Source organism: Meleagris gallopavo, chromosome Z (genome assembly GCF_905368555.1).
Source record: "Meleagris gallopavo chromosome Z, MGAL_WU_HG_1.1, whole genome shotgun sequence".
Taxonomy (NCBI): domain Eukaryota; kingdom Metazoa; phylum Chordata; class Aves; order Galliformes; family Phasianidae; genus Meleagris; species Meleagris gallopavo.
Window position 1 is genome coordinate 62074149 of NC_139435.1, and position 24760 is coordinate 62098908.

A 24760-nucleotide genomic window follows, 5' to 3' on the forward strand; every position below is an offset into this window, starting at 1 on the left:
AAGGAGCGCTCATGTTAGAATAAAGAAGCGGAGACATCACAGTTACCATTAGAGCTTGCATATTTATTGAACAAATCCTACTAAAATAGCTAAAATACGTTGGGTACTTGTAGTGCGTTATTAAAGATCACATCGTTACAAAAGCCTGCATTTTCAGCAGTACACAACTGCAACTATACATAAATGCCACAACTGCTGAATATTATTTGTTGCTCTATATACAGCACAATAGATGAATCTAATCTATTGGAAAAGAAAAGAGATACAGAAGGAGAGGAAGGTAAAGAAATCAAGGAAGTGCAGTGCATGCATTGGTATTTAACAGTCAGAAGCTAAAACAGTTCAGAACAAGGCCTGCCCTGTGAAAGGAAGAGCTAAAAGACAGAATTATATAAAAAATTATGGTGGGCTTTCAGACTGTGTCTAACACAACAACATCCCATGAGTAGATGATACTGTTTAGTTTTGTATTTTGTGTTATTTTGTATTGATAGATATCTGGGAGCAAGAACAAAAATGTAAACCTTGTATGTTGACAGTGCTGTGGGAGTGTACTCTTTTCCCCTATAGGACTTCACCTCTCAGAAGTCTGCAGTATATTTCTTACAATATCCCCTATTTTATGTATTAGAAGAGGACTTAAAAACTTGTCCCTCTTCCAAAAAGGCCTTTAAAAATGACAAAAATCAAAACAGATTTTGAGAGGTTGCTTAAAAATTATTGCTTGTTTTTCTCCATTAGGTGGATAGGAGTCAGAAAGGAGATTTTATGTAAATTACAGTTTTGTGATTGCTCCCACTGTAACTGCAAGTTTGTGAGTGGACCCTGACAGGGAATCAGTTCCTCACTTGTACACTACAAGTAGTTACTCGCCTACGGCACTGAATAAGAAAGCCACACTGAAGACACAAGTAAACAAGTCAGTCCAGTCTAAAGAACAACATTCAGAAAAACAAAGTACCAACACCTTCTCAGAACATGGAAATAAAAAATAACTCCATCAGAGCTACCTTGCCAAGGAGCATATTTAAAGTCCAAAATAGCACCATTCATCAGTGTCTCAAATCCCGTGGCAGCATCACAATCACTTACCACAAGGAAACCATGAGTTTCATACTACTTCTATACATCAAAAGAGTACATGGATAAAATATAGAGATATACAGACAATTGATGAAAATAAACTACTAGGTTTGTTACATCTAAATGAAAAAAGGGGGACTCTCAGCCTCTGCAAAAAGCAGTTAGGGATGGTGAAAATGGAGAGAGTAATTTACCAGTTTCATGTAAGCAGTGGAGTTTGAGTAGTGGAAGACATTGCTGTGGTAGAACCAGGCCTGAGGGCCCACCTGTAATGTTTGTAAACATGGATTCACAGTGTGAAATTCTGAGAGCTTTCGCTTGAGTCAGAATGTTAAACCTAGTTTTATGGTACACGTTTGTCCACTGTTATTCTCTAAAGCAAGGCTCAGAGTCCCATAGTTTCTTCTTACACTTGATGATTTACACAGAAACAATTCCCAATATATGACACCATGACCTCATCAAACCCATACACCATATGTGATACAAATGGAAAAATCATGACTAAAAAGTGTAGAGGTAATTGATTTTGGTGAAATGGTGACCACCGCCATTTACTGGAGCCCAACATGCTCCTTCCACTTCACTTTCCTTCTTGCGATTTACTTCCTTTGAGATGGGAAGACATCCCTGCAGAAAGGAAAAATGGCATTAGCTGTGATTCTCTGAAGTATGCCTGGTGGATCTTCCCTTCTCACGTCCTAAGATATTCAACGTCTCCTAACCTCGGTTCAGAAGTAAACATCTACTAAACATACCTTAATCAACTGTTAATACTAATGCCACTGAGGGGAAAAGATTGTTATATATTAGGCAAGCTATGCAACATCTAAGGAAAAGTCTTTTCTGGGGCTGAGCAAGTGTGCCATGGCAGTCAAAGTATTTCAGAGTTAGGTCAGCAACAGCCCTCCACCAGGAAGTCTGTTCTGTTGTTGCAGCAGGGAATACCCCATTCATCCTAGCAAGTTTAGAGGTTTAGAGACGCAATGGAAACTAAACCCTTTCAACAGATCACCAATTGTACATCCCTACACTACCCAACACAAGTCTTCTTGTGCCCGCCAAACCAGGGAATTTCAGTGCCCTTCGTAATGGCTGGGATTGCTCAGGCCTGGAGCTGCACTGGAAGATGAGTGTGTAGTGCTTCTGGCATTATTACAAATATGGCCAAAACAAAGTAATTATCCATTTTACACATATGAAGCAGAGAATGAAGATGGAGTGTGTCAGTATAGTCAGTGAAAAACTCATGGCCACAACTCAACGGAAAGTACTGAGCTCCCACTGAAAACATAACTCAGTACTAACAGAAGTGAGAAAAAAACTTATGCTCATGGTACTATCTACTAACAAATTACTTTGCTCATTTGTTTCTATAACCCAAGCTCTGTTTTGTGGCTCCACCTGGCCTCCAACATAAAAGCATGTCTGAGTTATGAAAGATAATTTCATTACTGAGAGAACTTTTTGCAGATTAACCCTCTAATTTTTTAAACACCTTATGTCTTATGCATAGCATATACCAATAAGAGACTTTTCTATAATACTTCGTTGAGAAGAGCACTTATTCTTTCCCTAATGGGAATTCAGAGGCTCTGTAGTGTATTACTGTGGTCTCTGAAAAAGTAAGGAAGTAGCGTGCATCTACCTCTGAGACCATTTTGTTCACCATACTTAATTACTCACTGGCTGAAGCCTAATCAGCAACATGAATATCTGTTTCAGCTCAAACCTCGGTAGAAAGCCTAAAGGCTAAGTACAAGCTTAAAATACTTTGCTAGTGATATGTCACTATGGCATTTTAAACAAAAATAGTGTGCTTATTAGCCATACATTCCAAATTTTTGAAAAGATCTCTGCGTTGTTTTTTTTTTTTCCAAGTTTGTATTTAAGTGCTCAAAATTGTAAAGGTATTTTATTGATTTCATTTTTTGATACATAACAATTGAATAAGATTGATTATTTTTAAAGTTTGTTTAAGAAATGAAAATTATCTTCTCCAAGTTCAATTCTTCTGACAGCAGAGTTTTGAGTTTCTGAATCAGAAGCTGAACAAACAGCAGTCTCACAACTACCTAGAAACTGCAGCTTTCAGGGTCTTCCCTCTTCTCTTCTTCTCTTATGGCTCTTCAGAGCCATAATTTTCACTGGAATGTCTGTATTTGTCACATTTACTAGCATTAGGAATGAAGCCACCCTAGGGCTTTCCCACTGTATTTATCAAAGATAACAGGCTAAATTCTGCTCTTAGTCAGACAGGTTGCCCCGGGGCTCTGCTCTGCACCCAGCCAGATTATCAGCCTGAAAAGGCTGAAATCCTTCCCTTAGGGAAAAACAGTGCCCACTCCTATATGGGCATCAGAAACTTAAAAACTGTGTGGGTTTCACTCACTAGAAATGCAGAAGTCTGCGAGCTGTAGAAAAACTAGTAGAAACATAGTATTGGCTTTGTTAGAATCAGATTGGAGATTTTGCAAAAGACAGCATTTCAGAGTGAGAAAATGATGTTTAAATTCTAGTGAATTTACAGATACCTAGTGAATGTACAGATATGTTCCCTCACAGGACACCAGAAAATTCCACCCATGTGGAATTGCTCATTTGTTAAATAAATTTGCTACTTGTGTATCATTACGGAACATGAGAAGAAAACTAGAAACTTACATATGAAAACAGGGACACCACACAGACCAAAGGTCTGGGCAAATTTCCAAAAGTATTGTGTTGGGCAGTTCCTTTTCAGCTGTGAAAACAATCTTAGTGCTGAAATTCTGCCATACAATCATAAGATTAAAAGTCCCGTATGACCCTTCTGGGCCGGGAAGTAAGTTGTCTGTAATGAACGTATCCATTTATGCTTGTTGGTTGCATGAGGGGGAAAAAAAAAAAAAAAAAAAAAAAAAAAAAAAAAAAAAAAAAAAAAAAAAAACAACCCTAAAACAACAAGGAAAAAAAAAACCAGGAAAAAAAAAAAAAAAGATTTTGTTTTTAATAAACCCTATTGATTTTATTTCATTCTTTTGGTAGTTCAACCAGTTTGATACTAAAAAGGAGTACCTAAAATATTGAGTTGCAGAAGGGCTGAGCAGTTTCTGCAGTTCTCTCCAGAAATTTATCCTGAGTAATTTTATAAGCATGATGAACAATAGTTAGATTCCAACAACACTGGGTTTTTGTTAAAGCTGATACTCTGCTAGAAACTGGATTGTGTGCAGCTAATATTTAAATTGCTTCTGAAGCTTTACTGTGAAACTAAAAACTGCTCCTTTTAAGCTTATGCCAAATACCTTTTGAAGAATTGCATAAAGGTCAGAATGGTGGTGAAAAATCAGGAATGCAATAACTATACAGAAAAAAAACCAACACCCTATAACATTTTATAGTTCAGAAAGTTTTTTGATGATATTTTTTCAAGATATGTACAATACAAATACATGGCTACTCATGAAGCCAGTAGAATGCAGCATTGTTACGAAGTATGTTGCACATAATTCATAAATTTATTCCTGTGTTTTAGGAACTACTTTGAGTAGTGATGAATGAAACGTTCAAAGCTGAAGCATAAAAAGAAAAAAAAATCACCTAGTAAACACAGAGATGATTAATAAAATTAGCAAATTTATTTAATGTAAATATGACAGCATTTGATCATTTGTTACATTTGTCTTAATCTGGCATTGCCATCAGCATATTCAGATGAACTTTAAGAACACACTGAATGTTAGGAACGGCATTCTCACCGTACATGTTAATTTGAAGGAGTCAAATTCAAATGAGTCGATTCAACTATGAATTTTAGAACTTCCTTTATAAAAAAATAAAAGTAAAATATAGAGTTATCCAGATTCTGATAACAAGGAGTTGGAGTCTAGATAGTAATGGAAATTAAATCAGAACAGTTTTCCATGTGCTCTTATTTGCTGACCTTACAATTTTTTTGCCGACTTTGAGTCATTAATAAATGAGAAACAAAATAAAGCATACACATTCTGCAGATCTGAACAACTGTTCTACTTTCCTATGCAGATTTCAAATTCAATTTGGGATTAATGAAATCAGCAATGGCAACAGAACAAAATCTTATCAGTCATGTCTGATAACCCACATCTTCTTACCTTCTTGTCAAAGTTGAATGAAAAATGTCATGCTCTATATGCTTGTTATTTAAGCCAGGTAAAGCACAGAAGCTCACAAAAGAAAAACAACAACCCCCCTTCCTTCCCTGTACATTATCATTTCCTCTTTATTAGTAAGTGACAACAGCCAAAATCAAGCATCTGAAACTCAGATGTCAAGCCTGAAAAATCATCAGACAGACTTAAGAAATCCGAACTCTTGAAAATTAACATTTCCTTTTTGGTATGTAGCCAGTAAGAGTCCATGTTTTCTGCAAGTCTGAAGGATAAAAACATAATTTTAGAATGAAAGCTGAAATCCTCACTTGACTGCTTGGCTCATGGACCCAAAGCTTCAAGAAAAACAGAATATCATGAGACTCATGATGAAATCATGAAAGCTAGCTATGCTCTTGAAACAGTCATAAAATAAACTCCACTGAACTGTCAGTGTTTTGTGGCTTGTTGTTTTCTTTTTTTATTTTGTTTGTGTATTTTTTTTCCCTTAGGAAACTTTCATCTTAGTAAACTGCTAGAGGAGAGAAATAACAGATAACTTTACCTTTAGAAATCCCCCATCTCCATGGCAGGTTGGGAAGATTTTCTGGCTAATCCAAATCATTTGCCTTGGCTGATAAACCTGTAGCGACACAAATAGGTACAATTTTAGGACAAGAGGGATGAATGAAGATGAATGAAAGAAGATAATGAAGATGACTACCTTTGCTGATAATTACCGGAGACAAGGGGAACACAACTTTGATAATCCTTTTACACTGAACTGTGAACAGGAACTTAATACTTTCTAAGTACATTGAGCATTGCTATAATCTTGTGTCAGCACCCAATATTTTAGACTTCAAAGGAACACCAACACATTATATAGGATAAATGAGCAGTCAGCAGGATTTAGTGGTTACAATACCAACCTACTATTGCTCTGGGGCAGAGCTTCCTATGCAGCCACAGGAAAAATGGTCCTATTTATCCTGCCTGAGATGAGCATGCTTCTCCTAGGCCTTATTTTCTTACCAGAAAATGGGTGAGATTCATGATAGGCTACAGCCTACAGTGGGGAGCTGGAGCAAGTGCTAAGCAAATACACTTCAGTTACCACCGTGAGTCTGATCTGAAAACCTCCTGTGCTTCAGATCCTAATCCTCAGGATGAAGACCAGAGCACGTACCAATCTCACTCTCCTTAAGCTTTGAAGTGATCACTTATGAGTTGTATATAACACTGAAGACCTTAAGTTTGTTTCCCTGCTGGGTCTGCCTGCTGTACCTTTGGTTTAAAGAATACAATTCTTTCTACAAGGTGCTTGAACGTCTAACTGTTTCAAGCTGAACACGATAAATTACAGCATTCAAACTTATTCACACTTTGGGAAAAAAATTTGCCTTGTCAATGGAATTTCTAGAGGACAGGCTTAATTCACCTGCATGCTGTTGTATTTGTATTGAAGCCTGAAAAATGTTTTCATTTCTGGAAATTTGCACTTTGAGTAGCTGACACAACTGAACTAGATATAGCTTGAAGAAATTGAAGATTATTTAAATCACCCTTTGAAGAGAAAAATGAGAAGTCTACTATAAATTAGGAAATGAAGGAGGGAAAGTTAAAGAATGTGGCCTGAGGCAATGCCTGCTACAACACATTCTTCTACAATTTTCCACAGTGCAAAATGCAGTGCTGCCTACTGATAAGAGCATCAGGATTTATTTCATATTTGGGACTACTGCACGATCTCGAAAAAGCCAGTCATGCTCCCCAGCTATGGCTGAGATAGGATAACACAGAAAGTGTTCTGTAATTTCATCAGCTAATGTTCTCCTTGAATCTCTGAGACACTCTAATGAAAGATAACATGTAAACCCTGAGCTCTCCTCTTGATATTTATAATCACTGACTACGCAACCTGCTCCTACGCCTTTATCTTATTTACGTAGTCATATTCACTGTGTGAAAGCTCATGACATGAAGTAGCAACAAGGCATGCACATAAAATGGGCAAGTACACAAAAATGTGTATTTTCCTACAAAAGGAAAGAATAAGGAACAAAAAACATTATTTACGATGAAGATGAATTTGTGTAATCTCCTGAGTCTGAACCAGATTCAGGTTAGCATATAGGTCTCGCACTCTATATTACCAATTTGAAAGAAATAACACCTGACATAAGATGAACCTCTAGACTTACATTCCTAAAAGCTTCAAGAGACTGCAGTTTGAAGGTGGGTTTTAGGGATGAGGCAGGGAGAAAAAGATGTAAACTGTAAGATACAGCAACAATGCTTCAGGTTTAAAAAACAAACAAACAAACAAACAACAACAAACCCACAAACAAAAACACCACACAGTGCTTACCCCAGCTATCTCCAGTGTCTTTCACATCAGCTTCCTCCATGGAGAAATATTTAGTACCGTCCTACTCTCAATATTCTTTTCGAAAGCAACTACTCTGACCATCATTTTAAGATGAAAAGCACATGGACCTCCTCCACGTGCTGCTAAGTCCTGAACTGTGCTGACAAAAGGTTTTCACCTGCCTTTGGAACAGTGTTGAAAGGCCAGAGAATCACGGCTTAGACTGTCTAAGTAGAGGAAGTTGCTGGAATGAAAAAAAAGATGCCCAAGTGGAAAAGCCACTCAGGACTTCGTATAACCCACAAGGACTGAAAAAGGAAGAAAGCTCGGTATTTTGCCATGCTGTCTGTCTTACAAAATGCAGAAACTTCTTTTATGTTCACATATACTGACGTTATAAATAAAACAGCAAGAACATAAAGTCAGTGACAGCATCTCAAAACAACTGATATAAACATTGCAACATGGAAGACGATCTACAGGGAAAGAAGAATTGCAAAGCAATGCTTCATTACAAAATAGGATATAAGACTTACTGCATTCCAGCTGTTACCATGAAGAAACACTTCAGATAAATGCTTACATTGATACACACACCATCCTTTAATTTCTTAGTACTTCCTGTATGACTACTATGAGAATACAAGCTTGGCTTAAATAGCAAAAACATCAGGATTTAGAAAACAATTACTGAACTTTAGGATACATTGAGAACCAAAGTTTCTGCAAGTTTAAACAATGCAAAAGGGCACTACACTGACTCAAATTGATAGCCTAACTCATTAGGGAAATATCAAGCTAGGAAAGTTCAACCATAAATTGTCAAAGTGGATCACTCCTAAATATCTGACTAATGGCATAATTAGCCTTGGGAGAAATCCTTCTGGAAGAACATGTGATACACAAAACCATCCACTTTCACTTCGAAAAGTCAGAGAAAAAGCAACAAACTGATGTGGGACATATCTGAAGCAGTGTTCCACAACAACTGTTCTGACCAAAAATTGAGGCCAATGTCATATAGGGAGTCATGACCTGTAAATAACGCTTTCAATTTTTTACCACACTTCTTGAAAATCTAAAAAATAAAAAATAAAAATTACTATTATAAATCAGAAAAAGCAAAGATGAGGAAAATAAAAACCTATTTACTTAGTTACTACAGCGTCCAGACTGCAGAACTATTTACTTACTGCCACTTCTCTTCAAAATCAGAAGCATTTCCCTAAGTAAGCTCTTCTTTTCTCCACTGTTCAATAAACCAAGAATCCTCTTTTTGCTATTGCAGAAGTTCTATTTAACCAACAATTCAAAACTTAAATGCCTATTCTTCCATAATGAGCCACTGCTCCTTTCATAAACCTCTGTCCTCTTCAAGAGCAACAGTAAAAGAGCACAAACTTCTGCCTACCCTCAAAACAAACATGTAAAATAATATTTACAGAGTTGGACATAATTTACTGTATCAGTTAAAATGCTAGAATGATTCCTTACTACCCACTCTTCATCCCTGCATATTAAAAGCATCTTTCAAACATTCAGAAACGTCCATCATGAGGAAAAAATAGAACAAAACAAAACCAGATTGAAGATACTCTAAACTTAGTGCAATGACCACTGTCCTGTTAAACATTTCTAAGGTTATTACTGTCAAGAAATAAACAAAAAGTCCCCAGAATTACTTTTTCTATCCTTTTTTTTTGTTGTTTTCTCTCTCTCTCTTTTAATGTGGGCTACAACTGAATTCCTGTTCAAGTCCATTGCAATCTAGATTCCCAAACTAGAAGTTTAACAGAGAAAACCAACCACTCTGAGTGCAGCAGCAATCATCTTTTGAGAAGTTTCACCTCACTTCTTGTCATAAAAATCAATTAATGGTAGAAGGTGGGAGGTAGAATGGAATTATGAGAACACTGTGAATTCCTAATGTCTGGTAACTCTGCACTAGCATACCTAGAGGAAAAAAAAATAAAAGAAAAATTTTACCAGTCTTGGATTATCAGTCTTCCCTCAGACACAGATGGCCATGGACTGAAGAACAGGGAAGTAAAATGACAGATGTATATGTTGAAGAGAAGGAAAGAAAGTGCCATCACACCACTTTCATGGTGTGCTAACATTACACTCCTAGCATTCTGAGGGCATTTCTATACTCTATACCTTTAAAGTAGATCAGATTTTTCACCACCACTGCTTCGTGGTGATTTAACAAAAATCAACAGCACTGGAGCTTCTAGAAGAAAGGTTGTCTATTATTTCTTTTCTGCCTGCTCTCAGCACAATCAAAAAGTGCCCAGCAGATCTTCTCCAATTGTGTCTTGATGTATTTTGTTTTGCAAAAATCAGAACACTTTTGCCCGCTAAGTTGAAAGAGTTATTTCTTTGCAGCTTTTTATGATTCCTAGATACCACCTTGTTTGAATTGTAACATGCACTTGTATATCCCCTAAATGACTCCTCATAATTGACAGTCCACCAGTACCATACAGACGCATGAACAGTACCTGCTGTTTTAACATAATATAAATTGTTCTGTTAAAGAACTAATAAATTTTAAACAAAACCAAAAGAAAACTTGTGCTAGGATCAATGCATGCTTTATCATTTGCTGAATTGTGAGAGGTAAGCTGAAGCACCTATCTATAGGAGTTTAAGATTGTGAAGGAAGCACTATGATAGCATATGATACTAACGTCCACCATATCCCAAATCTTACATGCAATATTTAATACGTATAGCAACTGTCAGCTGAATAGTTGCTACTTCTCAAGAATTTAGTTGTGTGACAGCCTGATGCCATTCAGTTTTGTCTTCTGCATCTTCCTGAATGCCAGGATATCAAGACTGCTCAGTATTTCAAATAAGGAGGAAAAATGTCAGTGAAGTTTTGGCAAATCTTTTGTATTTAAGAAGCTGCAGTCACAGTCTTGATAGGCTGATTCCAAAACACAATCAGTGAGGAAACTTTCCCTATTAAACCGTAAGGAACCACAACTTTCCCTAGTTAAAACACAACTTAATGAACTTTACTGATTTAAAAATGCTTTGATCAATAGCTCAGTAAGTTTAAGATTTCTTAATTTTGTATACATGGTTGCTTTTTCTTGCATTACAAGTCTGAGCTTCTGGTTGAGGTGTAACAGTTATCCCTAGTAAGTTATTTATTAGCTGTCTTTGCATTTTAATGTATTGTCAGGGCGGGAGATTTTTCCTAGCAATCATGCTTTCCACATCAATGCCACGAGCATTCAAAACTCAATGGGAGAAAAAAAAAAGTGTTTTTAATGGTCATTTCACACATCCTTCACACTGCAAATAAAGGTAGATAAATGGTTTGGGAGAAGTGATTAATAATTATGCTATTGTTCCCTTCCAGACTGCGATTAATCCAGGTAGTTTACCCTTTTAAGTAGACTTCACCTGCCCATTACAGTAAGAATTAACACATGACAGCATATTGGCAGAATATAGCAAGACACCTGCACACCTGTACTTGCCTTTAACTTCTGTGCATCAGCACCCTTTTCTGCCTCCGCCTTTTAATGGGGAAGTTATTCTTGCTGCATTTTATTCCTCCCCATCTGATGACTCAAACTCACAACCGCATAGCGATGAAAAAGACTAAATGAGACAAGTACACTCTTCCTTGCATCTCCCTCCCTGTGCTGTACACGAATTAGCAAGTTTATTCATTAGGTTCTTGTTTCAATTCTGTGTTCATTTGGTTTTTGATATTTTTTCTCCCTGTAGTCCTTGTTCATCACTTCTTCAATTTCTGTCAGTTTTACAGAACTAGATGTTATCTGCTATTTTCCTATACAACATAAGGAAGTGATCTTGGAAGTAATTTTCCTATCTGTGAACACAAAACTTCTCATAAAAACCCATCTTCATCCATTATTTCTTTCATGGCTCTTAAAGCTTGTATTCTCCAGATTACACTGAAGTTGTTTCTATCTAGCCTCCTATGTTGGCTCATCTGTATCAGCTTCTTCAAAGATATCACACTTGTCTTAATCTATTCTGCATAGTTTGATTTTTTTTATATATGTGCTTTCAGAATCTCATGGCATATACAAGAAAACTATCTGAGTGACTGTACAAAATTTACTAAAGTATATAATTTTAAGACTGTTTCACCTCACTGCTTCATAGCCTCTTGCTGCAAGAAGAGATATTGATCCAGGCTAAGCAAGCATATTTTGCCACCAAAAGGTCTCTTACCTGACTATGGCCTCCAAAACTGAGCAAATATGGTGTTCAGGAGGGGAAAAACACAAGTTAATCTAGCTTGAGTATATAGTCAGCACGTTCCTGCCAAATTCTTCAGCTGGTAAGAATCCCTAACAGAAACGTTAGCAGCTTTCTGACATACAAGATTGAATGAGGTTAGTTACAGAAAACAGTTTGTTCTCCCCCAGAGAGAAATCCTTCCCACAACAACTGATCGTAACGTAATTTTTAGGCAGAGAGCTCAATTTTGACTTTTCTGTACTAGTCAGGTTGAATTTAGTTTGTGTGTTACAAGTGCACTCATGCTGCTCTTTTTCTTCATTAAGCATGCAAAAACCATAGCAGAGCATTGTTAATATTTACCATGCATGTGAAGAGTAAAAAGGGGGAAAAAAAAAAAAAGAAAAAGAAAAAAAAAGGTGGTACATTGTGAATGTTGTCATAAACACTCAGCTTCTGTCTGAATTCGTGAATTTAGCAAGCACATTTATTACCAGAGTATCACTTCTTGAAAGGAAAAGAAGTGCAATTATTTCAGAAGAACAGAAAGAAACAAGTGTATATTTTGTGGAAAGTTCCATTAACCAATAAAAAGCTGTAAATTGCATTATTCCAACAGTGACTTTGAGTACATGGACTCTGAAACTATTTAACATTACAGAAGTCAAATAACAAAACAAGCCCCTCAGAAAACTGAACTCCAAAACCTGCATAACACTATATTTTCCTCTAATTTTTCTGTGCGCTGTAAAAGTAGCTTTTATTACTTTACTTAACACACACACACACACACACACACACACACACCAGTAACGAGCCTGAAACTTAAAATAGTATCTGAATTTTGGTTACCAGTTAGTTCATCATTGGTCTTCAAGCACAATAAGGTAGTGAAATATTTAAATAGTAACCATTTGTATCTATGCTTAGTGGTAACTGCAAAAGTAGATGCACTCCAAATCTCCCTACAAAGTCGGGTAAACACGCAGCATGGCAGCAACCTTCAGGACTGAAGGCTGCATGCTCAAGCTCTTCACTAGTTTCATACCCAACACTGAAGAATTACTAGAGCAATACAGGAGGAAACCTGTATATACGGGCTGACTAAAAGCCCACTTTTAGCCCAGCTTCCTCACTGCATCAAATTTTGATTTTAGGGAATCAAGACCAGCAAGAACAGTGGCCAGTAGAGGTATTCTGGAGAAAGAACAAAAGGAGAAAGCCCAAAATGCTCATTTCTACAGTGTGACTTCCCAGATTCCTCCTTCCAATTTTGAGTTGCACAAAATGTATACACTAAGCTAAACTTCCAAAGCATAAGCAATTATTTAATTTCCTACAAATTCCCTGAACTAATATAACTTCAGAGGACTAAATACACTGATTGCTTTGGGCTAACCCTGTTTTTTGGGTTGTTGTTTTTCTGTTTGTTTAATTATTTAAATTTCCCACTTGTACCAGAAAGATGACTGGAAATCGTGATTTTGTCCTCCAAGTGGAGGAAAGTTCACAGCCTCTGCCACTTGCCCTCCTGCAGAGCCTAGCAGGGAAAACCTTCCTCATAAGATACCAGTTCTTTTCACAAACAATGTATTTCAGGCAAGTATTGAAAGTCCCAGGAGTAACCTAGTAAAAGAGAGAAAGAGCTACACTGTATAGCCAGTACTTACCTCATTAAAAAAGATGAAATGGTACAACTGATGATACTGTAACAGGTGTTTGAAAGCATTATGGTACATTTAATCTGCACAATCTGTGCATCAGCCCCATTACCATGATTAAGCATAGTCTAAATGTTACTCCAAATATAAAACACAATGTAAACGGTATCGTATATGTCACATAGTTTGAAAAGAATAAAATACCTGTGGCTTCTGGGATTTATCTCATCAGGAGACAACAAGAAAACAACTTTTTCTGTCAAGTTCCTGATTTTATGTTGCCTAGTATAACAATTTATCTCAGAAATTAAAGGTAACATATTTTACCACAAGCTTTTATTCTGCCACCAATGAGAGTTATTTAAACTCACATTTTTTCATACTGGAGATTTAACACAGGTAAATTAATGTTAAAATAAAGAAGGAAGGATGAATTTTTTATCTGTAACTTAACATATTTGAGCAACTATATATTGTAAATATGTGCCTTCTAAACATCAGTGTTCCAAGATAGAGTTCATCTTGATAATGTTCACATTAAGCCGAGGCTTATTCTACCTCATGAGATTATACAAATTCCTTTGATCTTTTAAAACTTCTTTCCACAGAGGTATTCTATGCAACTAGACAGACAAGAACATTGTATACATTTTTTTAACACTGTTAACAAAATTAATATAGAAACATTTCTTCCTGCAGGGTGTGTAAATGCTACTTGTTTTGAAGTTGTGATATTTTGCTTTCTTTCCTTTTTCCTAATATAGTTTTTACAGAAGGAAACATCAGAAAACTTTACAGGAGCATCTAAGCAGGGAATCATTCAGTCGTGTGACAGTGAATGTGCCAGAAAAGCAATCTAAATTGAACTTCATGTAACACTCAAACAATGATTCATAGTATCATTCTACATTAAATATTTGAAAAGAACATTTTTGCACCTTTCCAGATTGCATCCTCAACCAACATAGTTCACTGAGTTATCAGGATGAATAATTATTTGAAATAGAAACAAAATACAAATATTAAAAAATCCCATCCTAGTCAATGATACTAACTATATTATTTTTTATGAAGATGTTTGAGGGTTATTAGGCATAGTATCTCTCCCTATCTCTAGCCATCTGCACAATGACCAGAGCTCAGGTAGAAAGCAACAGTATTCTGACTGAAATAAATGATTGTTGGGGCAGGCTTTCAGACTCAAGACTTAAAAATCAGTATAGTATTACACAATATAGTATGACACAATTGTGTAGCATTACAAGGTGTATATGAATTCTTATTTCTGATTTTCTGGAGTTTCAGCCTGTGAAAAATGTTCAGTAGAGGTTTGTCCTGGACAAAGTGTTATTTAAACCTCTAAGTCCACATGTCAACACTGTTTTCATCAGATAGAATATGCTGGTGCATAGTTAAAAAAATTAGCACCCAGAGGATGCATGGTTGTGACTGGAAAGAAACATGTATAGAGAAAGCTTTTGTCTTTTAATGTGCAGATGAGCTGTATCACAGAAATATCCGCAACATCTGCTTTGGACAAAAATGACATTTTCTTAAACTCCTTTTCATATCTTTCTAGCCATAATTTAATAAAGGTTTTGTCTTGTTTATTTTTCTGCATATTTGGGCAGCTGACTTAGCAAAAATACTGCAAAAAGTGAGTTTTAATTTCTACTTATCTGTATTTTAAGCTGCTGTGCATTTAATTCTTCCTAAGTTTTCAGTAGTGAAAAAGTACTGGGCAAAACAAAACAAAAAACAAAACAAACAGACAAAAACAAACAAACAAAAAAAAACTTTCTCTCACTTACTTCTCTTGACCAATTTCTGTCCATGGCTATACAGGAGTATAACTAGATCTGGTATAGTCCTACAGCTCCTCTGCAATCCTGAACTACCATAAAGGAGATGTCAGTTCCAAATGCAGACTCAGCAATAACTAACAAATCAGTATAATTTTTCTCATGCCAGATCAGCAGTTATATTTGCCCAGTGTGTTTCTATTATCAGGCTGAACACAGTGTCTCATCTTAGTATCTCATTCTTATTCTTCAGAACACAGGAGTATGCATGTATCTGGCCAGATCAGTTCCACAAGCATTCCTGAAGCAATCAACAGTTATTTCAACCAAAGTGAAATCATTTTACAGGCACTGAAAATTAAAGAATGCATAAAGATATCTGCACATAACACACCAGAAAATGTTGATAATGGATAAGTTGGAATGAAATCTTAAATATAAGGTTTCATAACTATCTCATAAATATCTTCCCTTGACTTATATGATATTACACATTTCAGGAAGAAATGCAGAAAGACCTGGGATGGTGATTTTCTTCCCATTTGTCCAAATGCAGGCTATCATCTGTTTCTCCCTGAATTACTGAAGAAAATAATTTCCTTGACAATTTTTCTCTCCAATAAGATACTGTTCTTTTTTTCTTTCTTCTTTCCTCCTTAAGTAAGACTACGAGATTTAGAGACTGCAAATGATTCTGTGTGATAGAACAACCTCAAAATGGATGCTGCTCAGACAGAGTATGCCAACATAACTCATCAGCCCAAATGACCTTCCTTTGAGATCTTTTGCTTTGGGATGACATGGATATACTCTGCAACTCCTAGCCTTGAGATTCTGCAAGAACAATTCTAAAGCTATACTGTTTTAAAAGAAAGTCATCTAATCATGTTATCTCTGAAATAAGTTATAAAACTGTTGTAGAATACTTTTTTATTGTCAGGTCAGTCAAAATTAAATTATTAAGAATGTATCTATTTACTGATGCATACTTTTACCAGTTACTGATAAACTTGTTATTTAAATTCCTTAGAACCTACACTGCAAACTGAAGTCCAGAAATTAACTGCAGTGAACAGAAAGACAGGACATACCTGAGTGCTTCAGAATGAAAAACAAAACAAAACAAACAAACAAAAAACCCACCACCAACAAAAACCAGAACACACTGTGAAAGCTCTAGAGTGCCTTTTGTAATTTCTTTCTTTAAGGAGGAAAGGGAGAGAGGGGGAGAGAGAGGAAGAGAGGAGAAGAGAGAAGGACAGAGAAGGTGTGATGGGAAGACAGCTTACAAGAAAGGAAAAATAGTCACTCCTGGTTTTCTTAAGAGTCTTCTTTAAGGTCAGAGAAAACTGAAATTAGAATTCTCTATCTCAGTCATCTGACAAGAATCTTCATTTCAATGGCTGGATCACATAGGCCAAACAGCTTCTAAAACCCTGTAGCTGTTTTTTGCTTTTTAGGATTTATTTGTTTGTTTGCTTGTTTTCTTGGTATCTAATTGTTTTTGTTTTTGTTTTTCTTAAATAGCACTAAAATCTAAAATTGTATGTTATGATATACAGCATTTTCCATGAAGATGGAATACTGAAATTCCAGCATTTGAAATAAACAGCATTTAAAGTAACCTCAAGACCTTACACACTGTAAATTAAAAATAAAAAATACTTTTTTTCCTATAGGTGGGAATTTTACAAGCAAATAATACATAAGTAAGGACACATCTTCAAATGGCACATATTCATGTGTAAGATGGCTCAAAATGTCCATGAGATACAACACAGACTACACTTCTTTAGCTTTTTATTCCTCCTTGAACTGCTACTTCAGTATTATGTATCTCCAAGAAAGATTAATTAAACTGTTATGAGGCAGTAGTAATTCCATGTCTAGGAGAAGAAGCAGCATTGAAAACTAACCAACTAACCTACTAAGTTGTTGGCATTTTTTTGTTTTGTTTTTTAATTGTAAATAGCTTAAGAACATCAAGAAACTGAGAAGATAAGACAGTGAAGTTACACCAAGAGTTAATTTGTTCTTACTAGGCAAGTTTATTCTGGTCACTCGTAATTGGTCACTGTAACACTCTGGTCACTTTAAGTTTAGCTAAATAATTAATGAACTTTCAATGTAGCTATGTAGGGAATAAGCAAGGTATTTTTTTTCCCCCTATTTTATCAAGTTTAGTTAAGCCTGGTGAAATGTAAAAGCCAAATTCTCACTGAATAGAGAAAGCAGAATAGAATGTTTGAATGTGCTCTTATATTAAAAACAAAGCAAGCACTTTTACAGTTATGTGTTTCAATGTAAAAAGTGTTGATATATAAATAATTTTTTCTGTGAATCACAACTGCTAAAGAAATGCTTGAAAAAAGTACAAGAACTATGCTGAAGTTTGTCCACTGCTATAAGTATGTTAGTAATCTGACTTCATATTACATCCAGTGATACTGTGACAAAAGTGAAAGAAAGAAAAAAAAAAAAAAAAAAAGGAAGGAAGGGAGGAAGAAAGGAAGGGAGGAAGGGAGGAAGGGAGGAAGGATAGAAAAAAAAAGAAAAAGAAAAAGAAAAAGAAAAAGAAAAAGAAAAAGAAAAAGAAAAAGAAAAAGAAAAAGAAAAAGAAAAAGAAAAAGAAAAAGAAAAAGAAAAAGAAAAAGAAAAAGAAAAAGAAAAAGAAAAAGAAAAAGAAAAAGAAAAAGAAAAAGAAAAAGAAAAAGAAAAGGAGAAAGGAAGTAAAATGGTTTCAGTAGGCAAAGAGGTCCTGCCAACTATCACATCTTAAGCAACCTTCTAATTTGGAGCAAAAACTCATCTTTCTTGCACTGAAATTCTGATGAATAATCACAAACAAGTGGAAGTAAGAATTTTCATAACAAATACAAAACTTTTCAAAAACAGCTAAATCAGATTTTGATTTATGTTACATTGCAAAAACAAAAGGTGCATACTCACCTCAGTGAACAAGTGGGTAATTACATACTATTTTCTGTATTTAGATAGTTCTAACTTGTATATTATGTTCTGAAATGGAGACTGTTTTTACAAAACTGATTTCTCTGACTACTACAGGAACCTTGCTAGATTTATAGGACCATCTGCTGGTAAAAATCAAAGGCTATTTTATGCCTAACAAAATTTAAAATAATCTTTTGTTCCAGAGATAGGCTTATATTGCATATAACAGCCCGCATACAATCTCAAAATGTGGGCTGATTGTCACCTTGGTGTTGATAGAAAAAGTTTCCTTATCCAGTATTCCACAGTTGTGTGAATAGAATGTATTTTAACACAATTTCTATTCACAGCTTAAGTGAATCATTTCCCTTATAATTCCTCACCCCCAACTATTCATTTATGTACAGATGAGCAAAGCACTTTGATGAAAGTAGGTTCCAGAATAGATTAAAACTCCAGAATTTGCAAGTTTATTTTTGCAGATGGGAATGATATGAAATAAGGAGCCTTATAGAAAAAAAACCTTACTACAGATTACATATTGTATTTTAAACATCTTTTACTTCATCCTTCCTCCTCCACATCAAAACAACTTCAAAGGTTGTATAAGTATATATAGTATAATATAATTAATGCAATTAATCTAACCCAATTTTCCCTGAATGTTTCCCTAAAAGTGTTCTGATGTGTATTTTTCACAGTCACCTAAGCATGCAATTTTGCAATTAAATAAGCCTTACTACACAAAGAGAGATTTCAGATTTTTATTCAAAAATTGTGAGAAAATCAAAGATTCAACAAACGGAGACTTTCAAGGTACATCCATCATTGTATGGAAAATTTCCTTAACTTCAAAAAGTTTGTTTTTATAAATGGGTGCTGGGGATGGGAAAATGTTTGTATTTATTTAAAAAAAAAAAAAAAAGCAAGCTTTGCTAAAACAGCTAATTCTTACCATTTTTTAGATTCTGTTAAGTCTTAGGATTGCAGTTTCTCTCAGGTAGCACAAGGATCTGAAAGTAATTAAAAAAAAACAATGAAAACAAACATAATTAAAACTGTCGCAATATTTAAAAGGCGTTTTTTCCTCCAGTATGACAGTAGTGAGCCAAGAATAAGCATCAGCGGATAAGATTAAAGTTATGCAAATTATTCTAACCACATGTACACTTATATACCAAATTCTTCTGCTCTCCAGTGTTCTGTAGGCTTAAATATAAGAAAAAGGAATCCCTAGCACTTGGATTTGCAAAACTGTATGCTATTCATAGCACTTGGTACTCCTCTGAAGAGTCCTAATGGTTAAGACACCAAAAATCAGTCAAGGGGACAAAAGCCATCAACCTATGCTTACTGCGAAAGGTTGTCCGTTGTTTGTAGCCATACTACAAAGTGTGGCTTTTTTTTTTTTTTTTTTTTTTTTTTTCAGTGGAGAAACGCGCATTACAGTGTCAGGCATTCAGAATGTAACGGCCCAGAGAGTAGGTATTTTTGGAAATGGCACTGCATTACATAACCTCCCGTTTTCTCTCCCTCTATTCCACACACACATACTCGCACGCACACACCTATTTTTAATAGGGAGGAAAAAAAGAGTAGGTCCTACCTCGTTCAAATTACTGCTCTTTTAACTGAGTGAATTTGTAGCACACCTCCTTTATCAGTTCTCATAAAGTGAAAAAATAAAGTTCTCTTCTACTGATTATATATTTCTTACCTATAGTGCGTATGTACGAGATATAATTAGGTATGAGTCAAATGTTTACACACAAATACATACATACATGCTGGACAGAAAACTGCAAACTCTTATCTATAAATGGACATAGAAACATTTGGAAGAAAGCACATCAAAAAACGCACACCAAAATATATTTGTTTTTGCGTGTTTTTTTTTCCCTCTCTCTTCCTAAAGAACCACCCAAAATTTAACTGCTGCACATGCAAAAACGCAGAAGGCTGTTGCAAGAATGACTGCTTTCTAAAAATAAACACCAGCAGCCTGAGAGGAATCCAGTGTCAGGGCGGAGAAGAGGGAGATTCGTTTTACAAGAGAGAAGAAAAGAGACAAAAACCCAATCCTAGAGCCTTGCATACATGCTAAAAAAATCTAAGTGCACAAAATTCAGAAAGGCGCTTTGGTGATTATGGAGTGAAAAACCAAAAAAGAAAGGAATTAGTTTTACAAAGCCACTCTTCGTCTCCCCTTGCATGTGTGCAGCACAATCCCCAGCCCAAAAATCCAGCCTCAAAGCACAAAGACAAAGAGTTAAGCACATATACTGCACGTTCTCTCATCTCCTTTAAGAAAGCCTGTTTTGGAAATGTGCACCGAGAGGGTGCTGCAAACTGCAGCACAGACCAGCTAAGGGCAAAAGGAAATGAAGAGAAAGAAACAAAGAAAGAGAGAGAGGATTAATAAAAAGTAAAATGAAATTCTGTGGATTGGAATTGCATATACTTACAGACAAAAGCCCCCGCTCCCTGTTCACTTTCTGTCCTTTCTACATGATCTGAAACACAAATGTGGATTAAAAAAGGGCAGCATGCTACAGAGGGAATTTATAGTTGGGGGAGTGGAGAGAGGGTAGGGGGTGTGGGGAGGAATGACTGCACCTCTTCCAAAGTGCAGTCGTGGAGAAAAAGGGGTGGGGGGGGTGGCTGGGGGAAAGTCTCCCTCTCTCTCGGGCTGGGATTTGGTTGCCAGAGCTGGTTATATTGAACAATGAGCTAATTCTGATGGTAGCTGGCTGCCTGCCAGCTCCCTGCTCCCCTCCCGTCCCCTCCTTACACATACACACTCCCTCCGCCCGCCTCCCCCCACCAACCCCCCTTCCTTTCCTCCCCCTTCCCCCCAACCCCCCCGCCCGCTGCTGCAGCGCCAGACTGCTTAGTCTGCAATAATCCGCAGCCGCACGTCCTCGCGCTGTCTGGCGGCCGGGCCAGCGACCGCCCCGCCGACGGCCGCAGCGCACGGCGCGGGAGGCGGCGCCCCCCCGGGCGCTGAGGGAAGCGGCGAGGTGCGGCGGCCGTTGGTGCCCTCGCGCCGCACCGCGCGCGCGGGGCCCGGCGCTCCCCTTGGCGGCGGCACGGCGCGGGGTTGGGCGGCGGCCAGAAGCGGAGCGGGACCGGCACGCTGAGCAGCCGCGGCCCGCCGCCAGCGCCCGGGAGCGGAGCGGCGCGGAGCCGCGCGGCGCGGGGGAGGGAGTAACCACATACTGTAATAATAACCCTGCGGCAGCGGCTGCAAAGGGCATTTGAGGAGAAGGGGAGGGAGACAGAGGCGGCCGCCCGCCCGCCGCTTCGCCTCTCCGGTGCCCGTCTGAAAGAAAATGGTGGGCGGAAGCAGGGAGCGCCGCGACGCGGGCTGCGACCCGCGGGACCCCGAGAACCGCCCCTCGGTAGCGGGCGGCCCGCTGGGAGCCGAGCCCCTGCCCCGCGCCGGCCTTCCGATCCGAGCGGCGGCCGCGGCCCCGGCAGCCGTGCTGCGGAGCCGCAGGTGCACGGAGCACGCCCGCGGCCGGGACGAGGCGGTGGCGCGGGGCGGCAGGGCGGGGATCGCCGCAAAGTCTGGCTCCGGACCGTGCGTGCCTGCGGCGGGCTGAGGAGAGGCCAGGCGCGCAGCCGGACCGCACTGCGAGTCCCAGAGTGGCCGTGAGCGGACCTGATTCTGAGCAGATTTGCAGAGTGAGGGGACAGTGAGGGGACAGAGTGAGGCAGAGGCAGCCAAGCAGAGCTCAACATGGTGGCTCAGAAGCAGCACAAAGACTCCCGCGGTGACGGCACCAAGAGGGGAGTACAGCACTTTGGTAGGGAGATTATATGCTGCTAAGTAGCTTTACCTCTTTATATGCTATGCAGAAATATTTGGTAAAAAAGAGAAACAAGTGCCCCGTTATCCTGCAACACATGCAGCTGTCTTCCTTAAGGTCGAAAGAGCGTAAAATCATACATGCTGCAGGCTAGGTGAATGTTCAGCCTTCTCCGTTTCATGTTTTTTGAGCAATGAACCTTTTTTTTCAAGTTCACTTCTAACAAACACTTCTAACGAAACTGCACTTTTTGATGGTCCACACAGGATTTCCATTTGTTTGAAGTAGAGTACATGTTTGAACATCCCTGCATCCCCCGATCAGCTGCCACTCCCCTGACTATGCCCTGCAAGCATGCCAGCTTACGGAGACTTGCAAGTGGAGGGAAAAAAGTGGGACACAAGCAGTCTCTGATACTTAAATCTATGATGAGCTGTGGTAATAATTCCAACTTCAGTGCACTAGGCTCAGATTGTTAGCCACTTATTGCACATTACTGCATCATGTAATTATTCCATTTCCTGGAACAAATTTCCTCAAAGAAACCAGAGTATCTTCCGTCCCCTCTGTTTTCTGCTGGATTTCACGTAACTCACACAGTTTCACCTCAGAGACAGAGCTACTCAGTGCCTTTCTGCCAGTCTCTACCTTTCCCCAGATGTGGCTTTCTGGGAGATCTTCTCCTTAAAAGGAGGGACAGTTCTGTGTTTTCATTCACTTGGATACACTCACAGCTTTTCTCTGCTGTTGTCATTATGGAAATGAAAATCTACAGAAATTCATAGTTACTACTGCTTGTGAGTGTTCTCCTGTCTGCCTCCTCCACATGTTGTCCCCCATCAGCTATTAGGCCTTTATCGCACTAGAAGTTGAACATCTAAGCTCCATCTTGAGGTGGTGAAGGAGCATTCTTCTAACAATTTCTGGAAAAGCAGTTGTTTAGATGTCCCAGTGAAAGTAGAAGCCATTCACTTGGGTAAAAGAAAGAATTCCCTTTGGTTTATGTTCTTCTCCTGGCCTGGGTGAATGTGTGTCCCAGCTGGTAAAGCATCAGTGATTAGCCACTGGGGAATTAAACTTTGTGTCAAGTAGGTAAGTATGAGGGAGGTGAAAGGCTTGCATCAAGGAAGCCATTACAAAGCTGGAGTGGACAGTGTTGAAATCATAGAATCATAGAATCACCAAGGTTGGAAAAGACCTACAAGATCTTCCAGTCTAACCACCCCCCTATCACCAATAGTTTTCACTACATAGGTTGAACATGCCAATATAAGGCATACTGGATATTACGTGGGATTTCCTGAAAAGCTGTGGGGAGAAAGATGAGATCATGCAGGTTGTGAGCTCTCAACTTAGAGCTTCAGTATCTTTGTCCCTCTTCAGCTGCTTCAAAATTCTGTGAGAACAGCTCTTGTGGACGTTATTCTATATGTATGTCCTCACCTAGAAGAGAACTGCTGCAGAAGGGATAAAATGTATGATAACAATGACTGTTTTCATTTCAGTCAACAGCAATTTATGATTTCCAGACTGGCAGCTGTGCACTTGAAAAACAGCATCCTCAACACCAATGCGGGCCTAAGACTCTATGACATGTACTACAATGATCTAACAGCATAAACAGCAGGAAAAACAAAAACAACAACAACAACAAAAAAAAACCAGCCAGATACAGTGGCTTGCACGCTTGTCACTCTTCCTCTGCAAACACCATTCCTGATCTAACATAGGAGTACTACTCTGAAACATACAGCCTCTGTGACCTGGTTAATTCCAGCAAGCCCTAGTCAGGTTTGGTGGGATCCTGAGCAGCCTTATCTAGTGAGTGGAAACCTTGCCCACAGCAGAGCTTGGAACTAGCTGGTCTTTAAGATCCCCTCTAACCTAAGCTATGAATCTGTGATTTTCTGTGTTTAAATCACAGCAGGGCACAGCTTAACTCTTAAAAAATTGTGGATATGTGGGAAAAAAAGTCACCAACACAGTATATCTCCTTTTATATCTCCTACCTGACAAGACTATCGAGTATCTTCTAATTCTTATGTTTGAGTAAAACTGAATTATCATTCCCCAGACGGGATTTACAATTCCCATTGGCCTTCGAGAAAGTTAGAACACTTAAAACTTTGATTGACTTGTCAGTGCTTCAGTTGTATATCTGGACTGTAAAAGTGTTCATAGCAATATCTACATGCTGAGAAAATGGAATCATCTGAGCTCAAAAGAAGAACCTGATCTGGAGTCATTCTAAAGAAAATGGCTTTCATTTTCATATAACAGTAGCACTGGGTTGTGGGGTTGTTTTTTGTTTGTTTCTTTGTTCATTTTGTTTGTTTGTTTTCTATTTACAGTGACACCATTAAATGAAGTTCTGCAGAGTATGGTACAATATGTATTTTACTGCCAAGTTTTGTTTCAAACAAATTACATTCAACAACTTGGAAAAAAAAAAAAAAAAAGTGTTCAGAAACTTGCAAAGGAACTTACAGTTGGGCTTTGACTCATTGCAAATCCGGGTGCTTAAAAGCAGAGGGAGCACATGTAGTTTTAAGAGTGAACTGGGAGATTATTGTTTTGCCAGCTGGAGGAAGAATTAGCATGTCCTCCCTGAAAAACCAGGCGAAGAGCAGGAAGAGGAGCCAGCAGAGAAAGTGTTACACATTATCAATATTCAGAATATGTGTTACAATGCCGATCATGGGATTTGTTGTTGTTAATAGCCAACTAGATGAAA

At 38.0% G+C, this 24760-nt stretch overlaps 1 protein-coding gene across 9 annotated transcripts; it reads right to left on the minus strand.

The window, feature by feature from the left end:
• Positions 1-42: 42 nt before the first annotated feature.
• NREP (neuronal regeneration related protein) lies at positions 43-21567 on the minus strand. Of its 9 annotated transcripts, none has more exons than XM_085213283.1 (6): positions 21434-21567; positions 20680-20727; positions 19170-19227; positions 15272-15354; positions 5761-5838; positions 43-1713 (listed from the first exon to the last, which is right to left on the minus strand). In XM_085213283.1, the coding sequence occupies exons 4-6, from the start codon at positions 15293-15295 to the stop codon at positions 1588-1590; spliced, it is 228 nt and encodes a 75-aa protein (XP_085069409.1). In that variant the 5' UTR covers positions 15296-15354; positions 19170-19227; positions 20680-20727; positions 21434-21567; the 3' UTR covers positions 43-1587. The 9 variants fall into 9 exon arrangements, with proteins under 9 accessions (XP_085069409.1, XP_085069410.1, XP_085069408.1 ...); XM_085213284.1 differs by lacking the exon at positions 21434-21567 and adding an exon at positions 21102-21307; XM_085213282.1 differs by lacking the exon at positions 21434-21567 and adding an exon at positions 20831-21034.
• Positions 21568-24760: the final 3193 nt, after the last annotated feature.

What these genes read in the sequence shown, in the direction of transcription:
- NREP (XM_085213283.1), bottom strand. Translation starts at nt 15,295, where the DNA reads ATGGACAGAAATTGGTCAAGAGAA. An exon ending in ACAGAAATTGGTCAAGAGAA is followed by an intron (nt 5,839 to 15,271) that starts GTAAGTGAGAGA and finishes GTGTCGCTACAG; the next exon opens with GTTTATCAGCCAAGGCAAAT. An exon ending in GAGATGGGGGATTTCTAAAG is followed by an intron (nt 1,714 to 5,760) that starts GTAAAGTTATCT and finishes TCCTTTCTGCAG; the next exon opens with GGATGTCTTCCCATCTCAAA.